This window comes from Narcine bancroftii, chromosome 4, assembly GCF_036971445.1.
Source record: "Narcine bancroftii isolate sNarBan1 chromosome 4, sNarBan1.hap1, whole genome shotgun sequence".
Classification (NCBI taxonomy): Eukaryota; Metazoa; Chordata; class Chondrichthyes; order Torpediniformes; family Narcinidae; genus Narcine; species Narcine bancroftii.
In genome coordinates this window covers 112,534,047-112,554,926 of record NC_091472.1, presented here as the reverse complement: position 1 = coordinate 112,554,926, position 20,880 = coordinate 112,534,047, and the positions used below count along the sequence as shown (strand labels likewise).

The window sequence follows — 20,880 nt, the reverse complement described above, 5'->3', positions numbered from 1 at the left end:
TAGACTCAAACTTCCATTGGTAGTGTGGGATGGACACCTTTGTCACAAGCTGCTAGGATGAATTATTTATAGGCTGCTTTTACAGTGAAATGCTGTTTGAAAACAATTGGTGTGATTTCACTGTTCTCCATTAGTCTAAGTGACATCGAGTCAGAGAGTCATGGTGTCAAGCAGCACAGAAACATGTTTTCGGGTCCAGCTTGTCCCCATTTTTTGTCCTACTTGCCCACATTCAGCCCAGACCTCTCCAAGCCCTTCCCATGAATGGAATTATCCATGTTCCTTCAAGGAAGCAAATCTAGCTGCCTCCACCACTTTATCTGCCAGCTGGTTCCGTATGTTCACCACCCTCTGAATGAAAAACAATCCCCTCAGATCCCTTCTAAATTCCACCCTCCTCACCATAGAATTATGTCCTTTCGTCTTAGATTCTGCTACTCTTGGAAATAGACTGTCACTATTCATCTTATCTGTGGCCCTCATGATTTTATAGATCTTAATAAGATCCCCTCTCAACCTCCTACACACTAAGGAAAACAGGCCTAGATTTTCCAGTCTCATGATAACTCAAATTTCCCTAATCATGGGTAGCAACTTTATAAACCTCTTCTATAGCCTTTCCAACTTTATAATGTCCTTCCTCTGGCTAGGCAACCAAAACTGCACGTATTGTTCCAAGTGTGGCCTTACCAATACTTTGTACAAATTAAACATGACATCCCAACCCTTGTATTCAATGCCCTGACTAATGAAAGCAAGCATCCCAAACACTCTCTTCACTACTCTGTCCATTTGTGTGCCTGCACCCTGAGGTCCTTCTGCTCCATAACATTCTGTAGGGGCCCTGCCATTAACAGAGTAAGTTATGCAATGGGTTGATTTTACCCAGATGCAACACCCTGCACTTCTCAGAGTTGAACTGCATCTGCCATTCCATAGCCCAATTCTCTATCTGGTCTTCATCCTGTTGTAAATTTGGTTAACTTTCTTCTCTGTAGCACTTTTTTTGTGTCATCATCTTGCCACATACATCCTTGTCCAAATCATTTATGTATATATAAAAAAAGGCAAAGGTTCGAGTATCAAACCCTGAGGTACTTCCATCACTCCGAGTCCTCCAGTCTGAAACCTGCCTGTTGCAACCACTCTCTGACTCCTATCACTCAGCCAATATTTTAATCAATTGGCTAGCTAGCCTCCTATCCCATGTACCCTAACATTCCATTCTAACCTCCCATTTGGGACCTTATTAACTGCTTGACCAGAATTCATATGAATAACATTATCTGCCTTGCCCTTGTCTACCCTCTATCACCTCTTCAAAATATTCGATCAGATTTTTGAGACCCAATTTCGCGCGTACAAACCCCTGCTGACTCTCCTTGATTTTCATCTGGCCAGTTGGAATTGAAACAGGTAATTAATTTTCAAGGATTCTCCACTCCGTTTACTTCAGGTGAAAGTACCTTAGTTGCTTTCATTTTATAAATTGTCTCATCATTCTTTTAGTAGACTGTTGCAGAGCAAATTAACATTGTTAGCTGTATTATCAACAAGCGGCTATGAGCTGAGATACATCGTGCAGCCCACTACACTATCTTTGAGTTTAGAGTAGCAGGGGAGTAGCTACGTCATATACTATCGACCGGTGGAGCGGTCCTCTTCTAGGGGGCTATCCTCTGTGCCCGAGCACTGAGCTTCAGGAAGGACACACATGGAGCTGTAAGGGCCTAGCCAGTCAGATCAGCCAAATCCTCCTTAGCGATCAATGAAATGACAGATATCGCACACACACCCCCACTATACTATCTTCATCCAATCTACCAATGAGCTCTCAATAATAACGTGTACTATCATACACAGAAGTACAATGTATATATGCACTGAAATTCTCATTTGCTGTAGCCAAATGGGTACTTTTGTTTTTAAAAAAAACTACAATCAATAAATAACATTAAATTACCCTACCCCCCTCTCCATATAGAAAGGGATAATAATTATAATAGACAGATAGATATGTAGGTAGATTAAATCACTATAACAGTTAGAGCAAGTAGTAGATGTTATATAAGGACTAGTCAGCATGGATTCCTTAAGGGTAAGTCATGCTTGACTAACCTTCTGGAATTTTTCGAGGATGTGACAAAGAGGGTGGACTTGGGAGAGCCTGTGGATGTGGTGTATTTGGACTTCCAGAAGGCCTTTGATAAGGTACCGCACGGGAGACTAGTGGGCAAGATCAGGGAGCATGGTATTGGAGGTAAGGTGCTGACATGGATAGGAAATTGGTTAAGAAATAGGAAACAAAGGGTTGGGGTAAGCGGGTCTTTTTCAGGATGGCAGGATGTGACGAGTGGAGTGCCGCAGGGATCGGTATTGGGTCCTAAGTTGTTTGTAATTTATGTAAATGATTTGGATGAGGGGATTATTAATAATTTGAGCAAATTTGCAGATGACACGAAACTGGGTGGCGGTGTGGGGTGTGAGGAGGATGTCAGGAAAATGCAGAGGGACTTGGACAGGTTGGGGAAGTGGGCTGCTGAATGGAAGATGACGTTCAATGTAAGCAAATGTGAGGTTATCCATTTTGGGGGCAATAATAGGAAAGCTGAGTATTATTTAAATGGAGACAAGCTAGGGAGTGGGGAGGAGTAAATGGATCTGGGAGTACTTGTTCACCGGTCACTGAAGACTAGTATGCAGGTTCAGAAAGCTGTGAAGAAGGCTAATAGCATGTTGGCTTTCATAAAGAGGGGATTGGAGTATAGGAACAGAGACGCCCTTCTGCAGTTGTACAGGGCCCTGATGAGACCCCACCTGGAGTATTGCGTCCAGTTCTGGTCTCCAATTTTGAGGAAGGACATACTAGCTATAGAGGGTGTGCAGCGCAGATTTACAAGGTTAGTTCCAGGGATGGCGGGGTTGACATATGCTGAAAGGCTAGAAAAACTGGACTTGTATCCAATGGAGTTTAGAAGGATGAGGGGGGACATGATTGAGGTAGACAAAATTATCAGGGGTATAGACAGGGTGAAGTCAGATTACTTGTTCCCAATGATGGGGGAGACGAGGACTAGAGGGGATAGTTTAAGAATACAGGGTAGGCCCTTTAGGATGGAGATGAGAAAACATTTTTTTACCCAGAGAAGTGTGAATCTGTGGAATGCTCTGCTACAGAGGGTGGTAGAGGCAGATTCGCTGATTATGTTCAAAAGAGAGTTAGATAAGACTCTAGTGGGCAAAGGAGTTCAGGGTTATGGGGATAAGGCTGGAAAGGGGTACTGATGGTAGTGATCAGCCATGATCTGTAAAATGGCGGTGCTGGCTCGACGGGCCGAAGGGCCTACTCCAGCTCCTATTGTCTATTGTCTATTGTCTATTGTTTCAATCTTGTAGGCGGGTCTTTTAGTGGTCCCGGAGTAGTTTATAGTAGAATGGAGAGAAGAGTCTGATAGCTGTAGGATCGAAACTGTTCTTGAACCTGGAAGTGCAGGTCTTCAGGATTCTGTACCTTCTGCCCGAGGGTAGCTGTGTGCAGAGGTTTTGACCAGGGTGATGGGGTCCTTTCTGATGTTGGTTGCCTTCTTGAGACATTCTTATCCAACATTTAAATTACGTCCATTGAAGTGCCATCGGCCTGAGATGTCAGCTCTGGCTCTCTCTCCTCAGCTGCCTGACCAGTGATTTGTTTTCATTGCAAATTTCCAGCTGCTGCAGTTTTATTTTAAACGACCCTGTCCTGCAATATTAGGATGGGTCTGCCTCATTTTGCAAACTCGCCCCAGTGCACAATATACGTGCTGGTGCAGGTGGAGTCTGAGCATCCAGATGACCATAAACAATGTGCAATATTTGAAGAATATAGCATTGAGGCCTTCACTTTTGACCTTCCTTTAGCCCTCTAGCTAACTTTAGAAGTTAGCTAGTTGGATTTGTGGTCCTTTTTGAACTTTTTTCCCCCAAGATGCTTATCTGGCTCGCTTGCATGAGTGAAACCATTCCAAAGTAATCTCAAGTTCAAGTTTATTATCATCTGACTGTAAATAAACCACATTTCTCCAGATCACAGTGCACCCATGTGCAAAGAGAATACACAGTACAGAATAATCACATATATACATAAATTTATAGAAATATTTTGGAATGATTTACTTGGTTGTTCATCCATCTCACAGCCTGAGGGAAGAAGCTATTACTCAGCCTGACAGTATGGATTTTGATGCTCCTGTACCACCTCCTTGATGGGGTCAAAGATGGTGTGCTGGATGGAAAGGGCCTTTAATAATTCTTTGAGCCCTATTTAAGCAAAGCTCCCTATAAAAGGAGACCCCAATGATTTTCTCGGCTGTTTTGATGATCCTCTGTATTGACTTCAGAGTCTGATGCTCTGCAGCTACTACACCACACAATGATGTAGCCAAACAGGACACTCTCACTTGTGCTCTGGTTTAAAAAAAATTGTTGTCAAAATGGGGGCCAGTATCTTTGCCTTCCTCGACCTCCTTAGCCTTCCTAACTAATGAGGTGGTGGTGTGGCTCCAGTATAGGTCATCCTTTAAATGCACACCAAGGAACTTTGTGCTCTCCACTCTCCCAACAATGGAACCTTAGATCTGTTATAGAGAATGGTTGACCTTCATGCTCCTAAAGTCCACAATCATCTCCTTAGTCTTGTTCCTGTTAAGATTCAGGTTGTTGTTATCGTACCATTTATGAACCTTCCAAATTCCTCCGATGAGGCCAACTGCTGTTGAATTATCCACAAAACTTGATTCTGTTAGAACTGAATCTGGCAGTGCACTCATGAGGCAGCAGTGTGAACTGTGAATCTATACATCAACTTATTTTGGCATCTTGAAGGAAAAAGCCATTGGCTTCAAAACGATATGGCAAGTGTGAAATTCCATTGTGGACCTGTGTTTCAGCTGAGTTTAGTTCATATGGAGTTGATCCTTTTTGAGGTGAAGTTAATATTTTCATCCAGATATCCTAGTATCTCTGACATCAAGTAGTGATTAGAGAGCCCTTCAAGTAGGAGAATGGACTATTGAGAAAAATTTGAATGCCTATGGGATCTTTGGAGGTGGTTATTCTTGTTTGACCATGGTGTCGGCACTAACACCTCTTGTTTCTATCCCTGCGCTGGGGAGGGCAGCTTGCAGTTCATTGGACACGGGCATGATGCTCAGCACCTGGGCCACTTCCAGCATTGAACAAGTGGCCAAGGCAGCACCCAGAGCAATCCGTTGGCTGCAGCTCTACATCTACAAGGACCGGACACTCACCAAGTCTCTCGTACAAAGAGCGGAGAAGGCAGGCTACCAAGGAATTTTTCTGACCGTGGACACTCCGTATCTGGGGAAACGACTGGCGGATATCCGGAACAAGTTCAAGCTTCCCCCTCACCTCAGGTAATGGAGACATTTTGAAAACAAATTCTGCCCACCAATGGTTTTTTCCCTTCACAGGTACAGAAAGGCATTCTGTTGAAGCCAACCTGAAGACAGATGAAGCAGATTTGCAGACTTTCTTTGTGATTTCAAATAAATAAATAAATAGGTGGATAAATAAATAGATAGATAGATAAATAGATAAATAAATAGATAGATAGATCAATAAATAAAATTAAAGAGTCTAAATTTCACCCACCGGTTTGTCAGCATCTGTTGAAAGAGAAACAAAGTTACTGTCTCACAGTTAAGTTCTTTGTCAGTTCTGATGCAGAATAATTGATCTAAAGTCTGAACTCTACTTCTCTCTCCAGAGATGCAGCCTAACCCATTGAGTGTTTCCAACATTTTCTGTTTTTATTTCAGACATCTAGCATCTGCCATTTCTTTGGGTTGCATTTACATTTTCTTTTGAACTTTATCTAATTTGTCTTTATTCCTTCAAGTTCAATGTGATGTGACAGATTTTACAGTTGAAAAAATATGGAAATATTGCATTTTCCAGATAAAGAAAGCAACCCGTCTTCATTAACACAGAAGTAAGATGTTGTCTGTGTGGAGATTGTCAGAGAAGTGGAAGATTGGTTTCAGACTGGGAGTGGAAGATTGGTTTCAGACTGGCAATGATTGACAATCAAGATAAAAAGTTTTAAATAGATCTGTTTGTTCTTATGAATCTGTGCTATATTCACCATTTTTTTCAAAATCTCTCAGATGCTTAGAAATTGTATCAGATGATTTTGATTTTTTTTTGCTGAAAATTCTTTTATCCTCAGAGTGAAATGTGTGAGCAATAGTGTCTCGATCGCTTAACATCACTTCGGAAATGTGACCAGGAATTTCTTACCCCAAATCACACTTTCAGTCCATGATGCAACTTCCACATCATATGACCACATTCCTGGTGCCACACTCCTCTCGAGACCTTGATGGGGAACATGTCCTGAGAATGACAACCGTAGTTACTCTCTTGTGCTTTGCTGGACTGGGACTCGTGTCAGTGAAGCCCATTATTTACCATTCATTCCTCATCTCCCATTCCCTTTTCTCTGAAATGACTCATCAGTCACTCTATCCAACATCCATCTTGATTTTATAACCCTGTCAGAATTCAAACTCTGGCTCCTGATCCACTCCAGAACCAGCCATTGTTATAGGCCCCCAAAATCTCCCTACCCTACTCCCGAACATTACTAGGTTAGATGGATCTTCATTTTATCTCCTATCATGGGACTTCAGTGCCACTATCCCCCACCCAGTTTCCCTGGCCACAAGCTTTGACTATGAGGAAAATGTCCAATGCTCAATAGTTGCCCCTGAAGTCTTGGTGGCAGCCAAATGCTAACCCAAAGCAACAGACCTTTTAGGTGTGCAAGAACTTCTAGACTATACTGTTTTGAACAATTAAAAAGAAAGACTTTCACTAATGTATTTAACAATCTCAGACTTCTTGAAGCACATTCAAGTTTTCTGCAAGGACTGTGAGAGACCTAATCACAGAGAAACACAAGAATAATGTTGGAATCTTGAGCAAACGAGCTGCTGGAAGAATACAGTGGGTCAGGAGGATTCCACGGGTAGAAATGGTCAGTCAGCATTTCGGGTAGGGACCCTTTAACAAGATTAAAGTAAAAAGGGGGAAAGGTCAGGGAGAGTCTGAGAGGTGAGACAGTAAGGAAGGAACAGAAGGAGGGAGAGCTGATGAGACAGGCAGTGGGAAAGTGCACTGGGAAGGGGGGGGAAAGACAGTTGAAGTAAGTAAATGGGGAAAGGAGAGATGGAAATTGGAACTAAATGGGGGTGCAGTTACCTCAAACTATACATTACAAAAAAAAATAAAAATCCATGTTTCTGTCATTGGGTTTGTGGGCTGGCTGGGTGGAATCTAAATAGAGATAAACAAGAAGATTACAAATGCTAGGAAACTGGAGCAACACACACACAGTGCTGGACAAACTCAGCAGGTCAGGCAGCATCCACAGAACACTTTGATTGGGTTGGCAACAATGCGTCAAGTGGATATGACTTGCTGTTCCTCAAGGATAGGTTTGGCCTCCCCCTAACCAGGAATAAGACAGAGGTCCAACATGACTGTCAGAGTGGATGGGAAAGTTGAAATAGTTGGTCACAGGAGGCTCGAACTTCTCAATATTGCATCAGAGTTGTATGTGTCCCTGCAAAAGGCAGCAGGATTATGACCACCAACTAGTTTTAGTACTGTTCGTTGATGATCGATATCGAACCAAGTCATTCAGGCCAATATTTTTTTTGGGCTCTTCACCCACCTGAGAGGAAACTATCATAATTTTTAAAATAATGAATTGTCATATGGAACATTTTGTACTAGAAACTCAGAAACAGTTACCACTTGTTCTCTCATCTTTCACAATCCCTATCGAAGACTTCAGGAAGGAGAATTTACTTCCATCCTGTCTTGCTTGTGTCAGCATGGCAGCTCGTCTGAAGCGATTACAGCACCAGTGACTAGAGTTCAAATCTGGCGCTGACTGTAAAGAGTTTGCACTTTCTCCCGTGACCTCATCTGTACAACATTTGTAATAACTGGGATTTCTTGCATTCATACACCAGTATGAATCCTGAACCCTCATATAGCACCATGTGTGTGGAGACTGAGTTGGGGCATAATAATTCTAAGGCCATGTCAGGCTTCACAAATAAGGAATAGCTATCACAAGTCAAGCCCTTGACAACTTCTGAATTCTAAAATCAATCAATATTTAAATCTAGAGATACAGAACAGTGACAGACCCTTCCGGCCCACTAGCTCACACTGCTCAAATACATCAGTTAACCTACTGACCCCATCCATCTTTGGAACATGTGAGGAAACCAGAGCACCCAGAGGAAACCCATGTGGTTATGAAGAGAACATGAAAAATCCCTTCTAAACATCGCATTCAAACCCAGGTTGCTGGTGCTGTGATAGCATTATGTTAATGGTTATGTTATCTGTGCTACCATCAAATACTTTGGAAAGCAGTTACTTTTATAATGTGGGAAACACAGCACCACATAAACATCTATACCAGAGATGAAATATGGACTTTGGATTAATATCTCATTCCTCAGGTAGGTATCTGAGGTGTGGATGGTTGCTGAGGGCTTGTGACATCAGACATATTTGGGCTTTGGGAAAAGAAGACAAACTGGGACCTCCTCATAGTTCACACTGTGGCAAAGCTCACACCAGGCTTTCTGGCAAAGTGGCTGTAGGACATTCCTGTCTGTGTTGAAGACTCCTTGCACACCACTTCAGTGAACATGTAGCAAAGTAAGAATAAATTTTAAAATATGCAGAAGTTAAATTTTTCATGTTAGACCAGTTTGATTTTTTTTCTTCATAGATGAAAGAGTTGACTGTGAAGCATCTTGAGGGTTTTTTAATATGAAATACACTAACCTGGTGGAGAAACTCAGTAGGTCACACAGCATCCATAGGAATTGAAGGATAACCTGCGTTGCAGGCAAAAACGGGGAGGCACCTGAATAAAAAAAGTGGGGGAGGTGGGTAGAAGGATGAGGAAGAGAGGAGGGAGGGAGGAAGGAGAAGGGAGAGAAACACAGGTTAGCAGGTGAGAGGCAAGAGGTTGGCACAGGTAGGAGGGTAGAAGATGGGGAGGGAACGGAGGGCTAAGAAGGGTGCCCAGACAGAATAAATGATGTGATGCGGCTCCTTGGAAATGCAAGTTCCTTCCGAGAGAGAACTTTTTCTAAGTATTTACTATTTTCTTGTTTTATTCCTGAATGGACGAAGTGCGATCAGACTTTGAAGGGTAAATCTCTGCTGTACTTACTCCTAATTAAAATATGCCATTGTTTCTGAAATGCATTTCCTTTAAATGTGATTGATTCTGAAGCACCATTTCTAACATGATTGTGTCTTTTTAAATTTTATTTTTAAAATTTTAACAGTATAGGATAGAAGACCCTTCTGTCCCATGCAGCCCAATTAACCTACCAACCCTGCACATTTTTGAAATGTGGGAGGAAACCAGAACACCTGGAGAAAACCAGTTGAGGTCACGGGGAGAAAGTACAAACTCTTTACAGATTTGAACTCTAGTTGCTGGCGCTGTAATAGCTTCAAGCTAGCATTCAAATTAAACTTGCTATTATAAAAACAAACAGGTTCCTGTTCAGAAGTCTGAATGAATTGAGGTGTGTAAAAGGGAGCTACATCATGATTTTGGTTGTAAGGATATCAAGGGGCAGAGAAGAACAACAGAGAAATGAGATTAACAAAATAGACCAGAGTGAATAACAAAACCAAAATTCTGCTGAACTATTTATTTTTATCAGTAAACTGTTTGCTTGCAGGATGGAAAACTTTGAGACCCTTGATTTGATGTTTTCCAAGAAGGACTATGGAGAGGATAGTGGGCTGGCTGTATATACAGCTGATGCTATCGACCCCACTATAACATGGCAGGATGTTGACTGGCTGAGACAAATGACCAAACTGCCTATAGTTCTCAAGGGCATCTTGAGAGGTATGTTGCATGTCCAGACATCCTAATCTCTGGTGTAAGGTGCTACATTAAATTTAAGTACTTAACTTTTCCTCTTCCAAATACCTCCTTCCTGTCAATCTTGGTACCTGCACCCCGAAAAGTAGAAAGCTGTAAAGTGATCATTGACTGACTTGATTCTGCAAACCATAATTTACTTTTGTAGTGTCCTCAATAAATAATCATACATTTATACAATGATTACAAAGAAATAAAGTTTGCTTTTCTTAGTTCACAGAACAGTGATGGAAGAGATTCTTTTTTCTGTGTTTTATGGTAAATGGGAGTAGAAAGAGTAGTTTGCACTTGATGAACAAAGAACAGTATTTTGCAAATAAAATTCTGATTATAGATGATTCAAATCTGTATTGTGAAGGAAGACATAATTATTTTTACTGGGACATTTTATTATTCTTTAACAAATCCAGCAATCAATCACCTGGTGAAGCAGTCAAATGAATCACTGATTATTACTGTAATCATATTAATGACTTAAATCTTTATCAAAACATTTGGTGGAAGATTTTCTTAATTGAACTAAATGGTACAGATGAATAAAAAGTAACGTGATTGACACACTGAATACAAAACGTTTCCACAGGCCATCCATAGTGTGGAGAGGAAGGATAACAAAAGCAAAGGGCCATAAAAGTATAAAGACTCATGTCTGACTTGCAGGACCTCACAAGTTTGGGGAAGCTTGCACTTTCACAGTTTATTCAGTGGTTCTTGAATGTTTGTACAGATGCTGTAATTTTGTTTTGACTAGAAATTATTTCAGCTCCTTATGTGCTTAGTTACTAAGTGCCAGGACTTTGTCATTTTAGCTGATGATGCCAGAGAAGGGGTTAAGCATGGAATTGCTGGAATACTTGTATCAAATCATGGAGCAAGGCAATTGGATTGCGTACCAGCGACTGTAAGTCAACACTTACTTACTTCCAGCCTATGATAAATGATCTTAACTGCAACAAATGACCTTTAGGTTTCACCAGAGCTTAAAGATCAGATGTCCTTAGTTTCTTAGAATGAATATATTGGGGATGATGTCTTGTAAGATGCCAATGGTTGTTGGAATGGCTTAGTTGGACCTAAATGCCTGTTAAAAGTCTTTGATCTATCGTGTATCTCAGTACTCAATACAAGCCATAACCCGAATGGTGAATGTTTTCCCAGAATGGAGTCGCACATATGCCAGATTAAGGAAGAATAGTGGACTTCCTTCCCTGAAGGACAGTGAATTAATGAAGTTTACCAAATACATAAGATCAACGCACAAATGCAATTATAAACTTTCTAGCTATGTAACACACACAACACATCAGAGAGAAAAAATATATTAAATATAGGAATAGGGAAAAAAGTTAAAAAATCACCATTGCAAAATATATTTTGAGACAATAGTGCAGACAGATCTTTGATGAAGTAGAAGCGATTTTATAAAAATCCAGAGGTTTTGCAGTCATTATGCCAATAAACAATTTGAACAAGCACACAATGGGTTCCTGCTCTAAATTCCACTAGCATTCTAACCCTGTATTCCCACACTTGCCATGTTCTACAACACTTTGTCCACACAATCACAGTCTTTTAACTTCAGAATGTCTCCATAGGTTAGAGATTACGGTCAAGTGGAAGGGTAATGGTCGACCTTGTTAGAATGAAGGTTAAAAGGAGCAACAAAAACAATCTGCAGGAGGAACTCAGCTGGTTGAGCTGCATCAGTGAAGAAGAGTCCCAGTCTGAAACTGCCTTTTTTTTCTCTCCCACTGATGCTGCTCGACCCACTGCAATCGTCCCGCAGATTGTCTTTTGCTCAGATTCCGGAGACTGCAATCTCTGACGGAAATACTTTGAGTAAGAAAAGAGAAACTATTTTTCAGTGATCACGGGGTGGTTAGTGAACCAAGAATACAAATTGAAAATGATTAAGATAGGAACCACAGGTGATGGAAAGAAACATCTTATTTGACCATAAGACACAGGGGTAGAAATAGGCTATTCAGCCCATTGAGTCTGATCCATTTTTCCATTCAGCCTGGCCTTCTCCTCATAATCTTTGATGCCTTGGGTAATCAAGAAGCTATCAATTTCTACCTTAAATACACCCAATGACCTGGCCTCCACAATTGCCTGTGGCAACAAATTCCACAGATTCACTACCCTCTGGCTAAAGACATTTCTCCGTATCTCCCTTCTAAATAGACACCCTTCAATCCTGAAGTTGTGCCCTTTGTCCTAGTTTCTCCCACAATGGGAAACAACCTTTCTACATCTATTTTGTCCATGCCTTTCAACATTCAAAATGTTTAAATGAGATCCCCCCTCATTCTCCTAAATTCCAATGAATACAGGCCAAGAGCTGTTAAATGTTCCTCATATTTCATTCCCTGAATCATCCTTGTGACCCAAGTTGCCATGAACTTGAAGGGATTTGTTATTGAAAGCATATGATTCAGGAGAAGATTAAATAAATATCAAAAAAGGAAATAAAAACTATCAGGGTTATGAAGTAAGTGAGCGAGATTAATTGAACAGTTATCAAAGATCTGGGCTTTCCTCTGTTTTTATATTTATTTAAATTCAAATTTTTAAAAAAAATTTCCAATCTGGTAGAAGCCAATTCTGGCCATTAAAACCTGTATGTTTTTATAGGGTGGGAAGAAACTGCAGCACCCGGGAGGTCACAAGAGAATGTACAAACTGCTTACAGACAGCTCCAGATTTGAATCTTGGCCACTGGTGCTGTGATAGTGTTTCCTCTAGTTCAAGGGTGTAACACTATGATCTATACTGGGGTACAGTATGTTGTCGCACTAGGATGGGCATTTGAATAGTCACTTTGCAGCTGCTGCTGGAAAGCACAAGAATATATTCAATTAAACTTGAAATCTGAGCGATTATCAAAGATTATAAATTCAACACATTACTGAACTAGCTTAAAATTTATAAAAGCAAAGAACTAAATGCAAATTAAATGGCTACTTGCTGGAATTGAAAAGTCTGGAATTGTGTGCACACCATGGTTTGGTTCTCCAGCTTTGGAAGTCTTTGATGATTTGTAATGTCCTGGTTGTCAAAAGGACAGAATGTCAAAAGGAATATCAGAGATCCTTGGGATCGGACACTTCTCAATATTCGGATTATTCCAGATTATGGAATTAAAATGGCAGTGGTATAGATTCACATAAAACATAACCCCTTTTTATGGAGTGATGCCACATTGAAGTTGGCTGCATGGGGGTTTAAGGGGGGGGGGGAGTTATGGCCATTGATCCTGCATGAAAACAAAAAGAGGCTCTCCCCACTGGACTCTGCGATGCCCTTGTCTGCCTCTTTCTGGCCTGGCTTGGCTGCTGTTGGGCTGCCTCCCATCATCTGGTCCTTCTGCACTGGCTTGGCTACTGGGGAGCTTCCCATCACCTGCTCCTCCCTCGGGCCAGGTTCTTGCTGCTGCTTGGGCTCGGCCACTTGCCGGCATCTTCTTGGCTTCTCTCCCTCTGGCACCACCGGCTCACTTCTTTCCTCCTGGGCCAAGGAGTTCAGCACCCAAATCCCTTCGCCCTTTGGGCCTGGCGGCTCGGTGGGCTCTGATTCTCCTTGCCCCTGCTGGGCCTCCAAGCTCTTCCAGCCGAATTCTCTCCTCACTCTTTGCTCGACCACCCGAGTCGCACTGCTGCTCTCTCCCCTAGCCGCGTTCTCTCCTTGCTCTCTCTAGACAGCTTAAAATATACTGTGTGTGCAGTAAAAAAAAAGGTCCAGTTTTCTGAATCACAGATAAAGGGATAAGGACTTGTACTCAAATTAACTTACAAATTCCTCATGATTTTGGAGGGTGGGAAGAAGCCCGAGCCCCTGCGGGAAGCTCCCACAGACTCGAAGAGAACATACTGTAATAGCAATATGCTAACTGCTCCACAAACTGTGCTGCCGTATTTCAAACAAATTTACTTTCTTGAAAGTAATTTTTATAATTTAAATCATCCAAATATTTTTTGGCTGCTTTTAAAGGTCTGTGATGACCAGACATATACCAAGAGTGGAAAAAGGTCACTGACAGCAACAAAATAGTCTGTGTATGCAGCCTTGGTTTCTGCTGCCTGCAGACTTGTCAGTGTCCAGTCCCATCTGTACTGCCATGATGCTCGCAGCCCTGTGCAAACAGAGCTGCTGAAAAGGATATACGTGTGAGCTCTGGGAAGGAGAGGTGGGTGAATGCACCGTGGGCTGGATCCAGAACAATCAGGCACCACGAGTCTGAGCTCGACAACAAGCAATGATGAATGTTAATCGGTGCAAGAGGAATTGAGCAAAAGTGCCAGGGAGAAAATATAACTTCAAAAAGACTAAAAGTTTGTCAGGAGACAGATGAGAGGAACTCAGCAGGTCAAACAGCCTCATGGGAGAAAAGGAATGGTCAACATTTCATTGAGACTCGAATGTCTTGATTGAATTCTGACTTCAAACGTTGACCATTCTTTTTCTTCCACTGACACTGCTTGACCCACTGCTTGATCCTCTGGCAACTATTTTTCAATTTTAATTTAGAAATAACCCCTTGTGTCTTTGGAACATGGGAGGAAACTAGAACACCTGGATAAAATTATGCGATCTGAATTTATTGTCATGAACATGCCACAAAATTCATTGTTTTGCAGCACCATTACACTGCAAATTTTGCTATAAAATTGCATTTGAAAATAAATAAATCAGTGCAAAAGAAGAGAAAGTAAGGTAGTGTCTGTGGTTTAATGTCCATTCAGAAATCTGATGGCAGAGGAGAAGCTCTTCTTGTGTCACTGGCTGTTCATCTTCAGACTCCTGTACTTCCTTCCTGATGGTAGCAGTGTGAAAAGGGCATCGCCTGGGTGGCGAGGGTCCTTGAAGACAGGCTGCTACCGTAAGAAACTTCCTTTTGTATATTTTCAATATATTTTCAGCTGTCTGCGATGGAATGAAGGCTGGTGCCCACGACGGCATTGGCCAAATTTACTGAAGTTTTTTCCTGTCCTGTGAATTGGCAAAATGTCAATGATGCAAACGGTCAGAATGCTTTCTATGGTATACCTGCAGTAATTTGAAAGAGCCTTTGATATTATACCAAATCTCCTCAAACTCCGCCTGAGGTATAGCTGCTTGCAAGTCACCTTAGTGATTGTATCAACATTGAGGCCCCAGGATCGATCTTCAGAGATGCTGACACGCAGGAATTTTGAAGTTCTTAACCCTTGATGAGGATGTGAAAGCTCCTTACAGACAGCACTGGATTGAAACCTGGTCACTGGCATTTTAATAGTGATGTACCATGCTAATTGTGTGTGAGTGTGTGTGTAAGTGTGAGTGTGTGTAGTCCTCCATTACCCAACTAACAAAGAAGAGAAAAGGAGATTAATTGCCATGGATTAGAGGAACATAACCACAGTGTGGCTGGAGAATTCAGAATTTTAAACCCATATAATCCAAATAAAGCCTACAAGATTTGCAATAAAAAAATAATTATCACATAAATTGTTATTTTTAACAATGTAATTCCATATGCAATCTATGTATACTCAAATCAGTCTCATTTTTCCAAGTAATTGCTAAACATTTTTTATGCTAATCTCAAAAATGTAATTTGAAATCTAGCTAGTCTTAATTCTAAACTCAACTTCTTATTACCTAACAAAAATACTGATGGATCCAATAAAAATGTAACTTTAAAAATAACTTCTTAAAAAAAAATCTTTAAATGGCTTCCAAATAGGTTTTACCATTTTACATAACCAAGTAGAATGTAAAAAAGAATGTACTTCATTCTGACATCTAAAACATGAATCTGAAGAAATTAAATTATATCTCTTTTTAATTTTTCTGGAGTCAAATATAATTGATGTTTAAAATTATAATGAACTAACCAATATCTCACTAACAATTGCATCATTTATTTTATTCCATAATTCCAATAAATGTATCAAAATAGGTGAATTATAATTATATAATAACTTAGAATTCCATTTATAAATGATCCATCTTCTCACCAATTTGAGATAATTGAATATTAGCCCATATAAATTATTTTTTTTCCAAATCAAACATTCTATTAATAAATTTTAATTGTGCCACTTTATAATAATTTTGAAAATTCAAAAGCTGTAAACTTCCTAGATCATATTTCCAAGTTAATTTTTGTAAAAAGACTCTTACCATTTTGAGGAACCTTACAAGGAATAGATTGAAAAAAATCCTAGGAAAAATATTCATCTTAATATGTTATTGGTAAATCTTTCCATCGATTCAAATCATTTTTAATTTTATAAAATAATGGTAAATTTAATTCATACAAATGATTAAAATTAGTATCTACTTTAATACCTAAATATTTAATTGGATCGATCCGACCATTTAAATTTAACAATATATTTACAAGAAGAATAATCTGCTTCAACTAATGACATAATCTCACTTTTTACCCAATTAATTTTATAACCAGATATTTCTCCATACTGTTCCAACCTATTATGTAACCTTTTAAAGAATTTTGGGGTTCTGTTAAGTATATCAAAATATCATATGCAAATAAATTAATTTTAAATTCATCAGATTCACTTTAATATTGTTATCTTACCTTATCATCTGAGCCAAAGGTTCAATAACTAATGCAAAAAGACCTGGTGACAAGGGGAAACCTTGTCTAGTAGATTTTTCCCAATGTAAAAGGCAAAGATATCTGCCCATTTGTCACAATTCTAGCAATAGGATTTTTATATAAAGCCTTAATCAAACCAATAAATGTTAGTCCTAATTTAAATTTAAAAAATACTTTAAATTAAAAAAAACTCCATTCTACTCTGGATGCTTTTCATTGGATGCCTTTTCTGCATCCAATGATATAATCATTGGTAGGTTGGATTTCTCTTGAGAAATATGAATCAAAGAAATCATTTTCACAATATCATCAGCAGAATAATGATTTTTAATAAATCCAGCTTGGTCCAAATGAATCAAACCTGGTAAATATTTTGCCAATCTATTTGCTAGAACCTTCGTTACAATTTTATAATCAACATTTAACAGTGAAATAGGTCTATAAGATCCAGTTTTCAAAGGGTTCTGATCCTTTTCAAGAATAATAAATGCCTGAGAAAAAGAATCCAGGAAAGAATGAACCTCTGTTGCCTGTTTCAATACTTCCATCAATAAAGGAATTAATAAATCTTGAAATTTTTTATAAAACTCATAAGTAAAACCATTTGCACCTAGAGCCCATTAGGCATAGATTGAAGTGCTTCTATAATCTTGCTACAAGTAAAGGGAGCATCCAATTCATTAATATCCCAACTACTCAAAGAAGGTAAATGAAGGTCAGATTAAAAAAATTCAATTTTAACTTCATCTTTATTTGATTCAGAAGTATATCAGTTTACACAGAATTCCCTAAATGCATCATTTATCTCCTGAGGTTTGATGTAATCATTGAATCCTTCCTAATAGCATTTATTGTTCTTGAAACTTGTTCCATCTTTAATTGCCAAGCTAAAACCTTATGAGCTCTTTCCCCTAATTCATAATATACTTGTTCAGTTCTTTGTAACAACTTCTCAAATTTATGTATGTAATGAATTATATCATAATTTCATATTAATCAAATGTACTTTTTAATTTCCGTTGAGTTCTTTTGTAAATCTTTTTCTAAAATTGCTACCTTTTTCCAATTTATTAACTTCAAATGAATATTGTTTCTTAATTTTAGATGTAAAACTAGTTATTTATCCTCTTAAATATACCTTCAAAGCGTCCCATAAAACAAATTTACTATTAACTGAATCTATTTATTTTCAAAAATTGCTGTATTTGATCCCTTATAAAATTACAAAATTCATAATTTTAGCAACAGAGTTGAATTTCCATCGATAAATAGTATCAATCTTTTGTGAACCTGTACATGTTATTAATAAAAGAGAATGGTCTGATAATGTTCTACTCTTATATTCAGCAGATATGGCATGACATTGTAATCGCTCCAATAGGAATGAATAAAACAAAAAATCTTTCTCTTTAAGATTCAATCTCCTCCATATATCGACTAAATTCATTTCTTTCATTAATATTAACAACTGTTTTGCCATTTTAGTTCTAATTACTGTTTTTGGAGATTTATCCAATAATGGATCTAAATAACAATTAAAGTCACCCCCAATCATAACTTTTTCATATACCTAAGTTAAATTAAGAAAGGAATTTAAAAATAAATTTCTCATCTTCTACGTTAGGAGCATAGATATTCATCAAAGTCCATGATTCAGAATAAATTTTACAATTTACAACTAAAAGTCTGCCAACAAATTCATTTACTGATTCCAACTTAAATGATACTAATCAAAATAGCTATGTTTCATGCTTTATAATAAAAAGAAGCCATAACCTAATCAACCCAATCTCTTTTTAGTTTCTGATGTTCCTTCTCAGTTAAATGTGTTTCTTGCAAAAAAAGCAATATCAACTTTTTAATATAAGCCAAAAGTCTTTCCCTTAATTTGATTTTTGAGCTCATTAACAAAGTATCAAAATTTAAATTAGTCGTCATCTTAATTTATAACATAAATAAACCTCCATGCCTCATGTAGCGGGACTCCAATCCATGATCAATCTGCAAAAAATAAATACATCTCCTCAATAGAAAGAAAGACATTGACCCTAATAATAAGAAAACAAAAACCCATAACAACCAAAAAAAAATCCTCCCACCAAAAAAAAATACTGCACCACAGAACTACCTCCCTCAATTATATGGGAAGTGACTAATGCAACAAAGTGGCCAACGATTTTGGAAGGAGAAGCAACAACTCACCTCCCCCGAACAGAACAATCAATATAAAACAGTAAATCATTTCCAGTATGAAAAGCTTCCTCCAAATCTCTGTTGACTTAATCATCATCAATATCAATTTCAACCAACTGTTGACATTCCCTCTCTTGCACATCATTCTTCTTCTCTTCTTGACTTTTCTTCTGTTTATTATCAGCCAAACAATTAGCAAATGTTAGAGCTTCAGTATCTTCACTAAAAAACTGGGATTGAAAATCTCCATAAAAACCTTTAAAAATAAGGGTATCGAAAAGCAAATTTATATCCTTTCTTTCACAAAACAGCTTTGGCAGAATTAAACTCTTTACGACATTTAATAACAGCTTGACTCAAATCTGCAGAGAAGAAAACTATTATTCTTGACCACCAAAGGACCTAGATTTCTTCTTGCATTTTGAACTGCTACCCGCAAACTCAGTTCTCTATCTTGGTAACGCAAGCACCTAATTAATATGGAATATGGCGGTTGTTCAGGAAAAGGTTTTTTCCTAATTGCTCTGTGAGCTCTATTCAGTTCTAAACCATTTGGAAAATATTCCTTTCCCAAAACATTAGGAATCAAATTCTGAAAAAAAATTGCACCGTGCCTACCCCTTCAAAATCTTCAGGTAACCCAACAATTTTAATGTTGTTTCTTTGACACTGATTCTCCAAAGCATCAATCTTCTTTAATAAAATCTTTTTTGTTGTATTTCCCATCCAGTCAAAGAATCTTCCATCTGTCCCATCCTTTCTTTACATTGCTCAACATCATCATGGAAGTCCTCTTCAATCTTCTTCACTTTATCCTGTAGTTTATCCACCAGCTTCACACACTTTGTCACATCAGTCTTAATAGTTAGCATTTCCTCCTTCATGCCAATAAATTGATTATTCAAAGATGAAAAACCTTGATTGATTTGCTTTGACATAATTTCAATTTGTTTAGGCAGAGTATCTAATTGAACTGCAGGGTCAGGATAATGAGAAGTTTCAGACTTCTCCTGAACATATTTGGATGAGGGCCTACCCTGTATATCACTGTTTCCTCTTCTTCTGTGTCTGGATAAACATCTTCCTCAGTTCCACCAATGACTTCACCTTCTTCCTCCTCCATGAAAAGTGATGGCATCTTCACCTGTCTGCAGGGTCTAGCCCTGTCCCTCAAAGTGAGAGATCTGTCCCCTCCGCTGCATGGGCTGAGCTTGCTGAAGTGTGCAGGTGCATATGTGATTGTTTTTTGTACCCCAGAAGAAGGTGTCTCCGAGCTCTGGTGCCATCTTCGCCAGTGTTCTGAGGAGACGGCGCTGGAGTCAGCTATGCCTTCCCTGAAGATGGTCTCTGTGGACGCGGATGGTGAGAAATCGACTCCCCAGGCTCTACCTCAAAGGAAGGGCCAAATTCTTCAATAGTTGATGGTTGCTTCTGGATTGTCTTGTTTGCCTCATTATTGCAATTAACAATACTTTATTAAAAACACTTCATATATTTTTGAAAATTAACAAAACTTTTAAAATTGGATTTTTAGCAATTCTGTTGGGAGAGGTGTCTCCTCACACCAACGACCTACGCCATCACACCACACCCCCCTTGACACTCGTTCAGTATGAAACATTCAGAGTATTGGATTCATTTAAGGATTAAGCAGCCCATTGGATCTATTCCAGCTCTTTGACTATCTGATTAATCCAATACCTTCTGCCTGTTTGCTCACAATTTCTACACCATTCTCCACATTGGTTCAACATCATTTTATTATGATCTAAATAGAGCTTCAAATAGAGAAATACTTTTCAGTGAAACAAATGAAATGGCAAATTAAGAGGCAGTATTGTGGCCATCTTAAACCCACCTTTAGCGTCAATGCTCAGTTGAACGAGAGACATTTGTTGTATGAAGTCTCTTTAAGATTTCAACATGATTACAATTTGAGTGGTGATTTGCTGTGTGCTCTTGTCTCTATACTTTTGGCAAGCAGAGTGAGCATTCCAAAGTGAGTGTGGGTGTTGGAATTCCCAGCAATATGCAATAGTGAACAGAGAACCGGCTGTGGGGAACCACTTTGTGCCATGTG

The 20,880-nt window shown here is 39.0% G+C and overlaps 1 protein-coding gene across 1 annotated transcript in view; it reads left to right on the top strand.

Moving 5' to 3' along the window:
* hao1 (hydroxyacid oxidase (glycolate oxidase) 1) overlaps positions 1–20,880 on the top strand; it is a 74,561-nt gene that overhangs the window by 37,153 nt on the left and 16,528 nt on the right. The window contains exons 3-5 of the mRNA XM_069932438.1: positions 5,156–5,411; positions 9,789–9,961; positions 10,807–10,898. Of these exons, the coding sequence (XP_069788539.1) occupies positions 5,156–5,411; positions 9,789–9,961; positions 10,807–10,898 (521 nt within the window). The remainder of the gene's footprint in view (positions 1–5,155; positions 5,412–9,788; positions 9,962–10,806; positions 10,899–20,880) is intronic.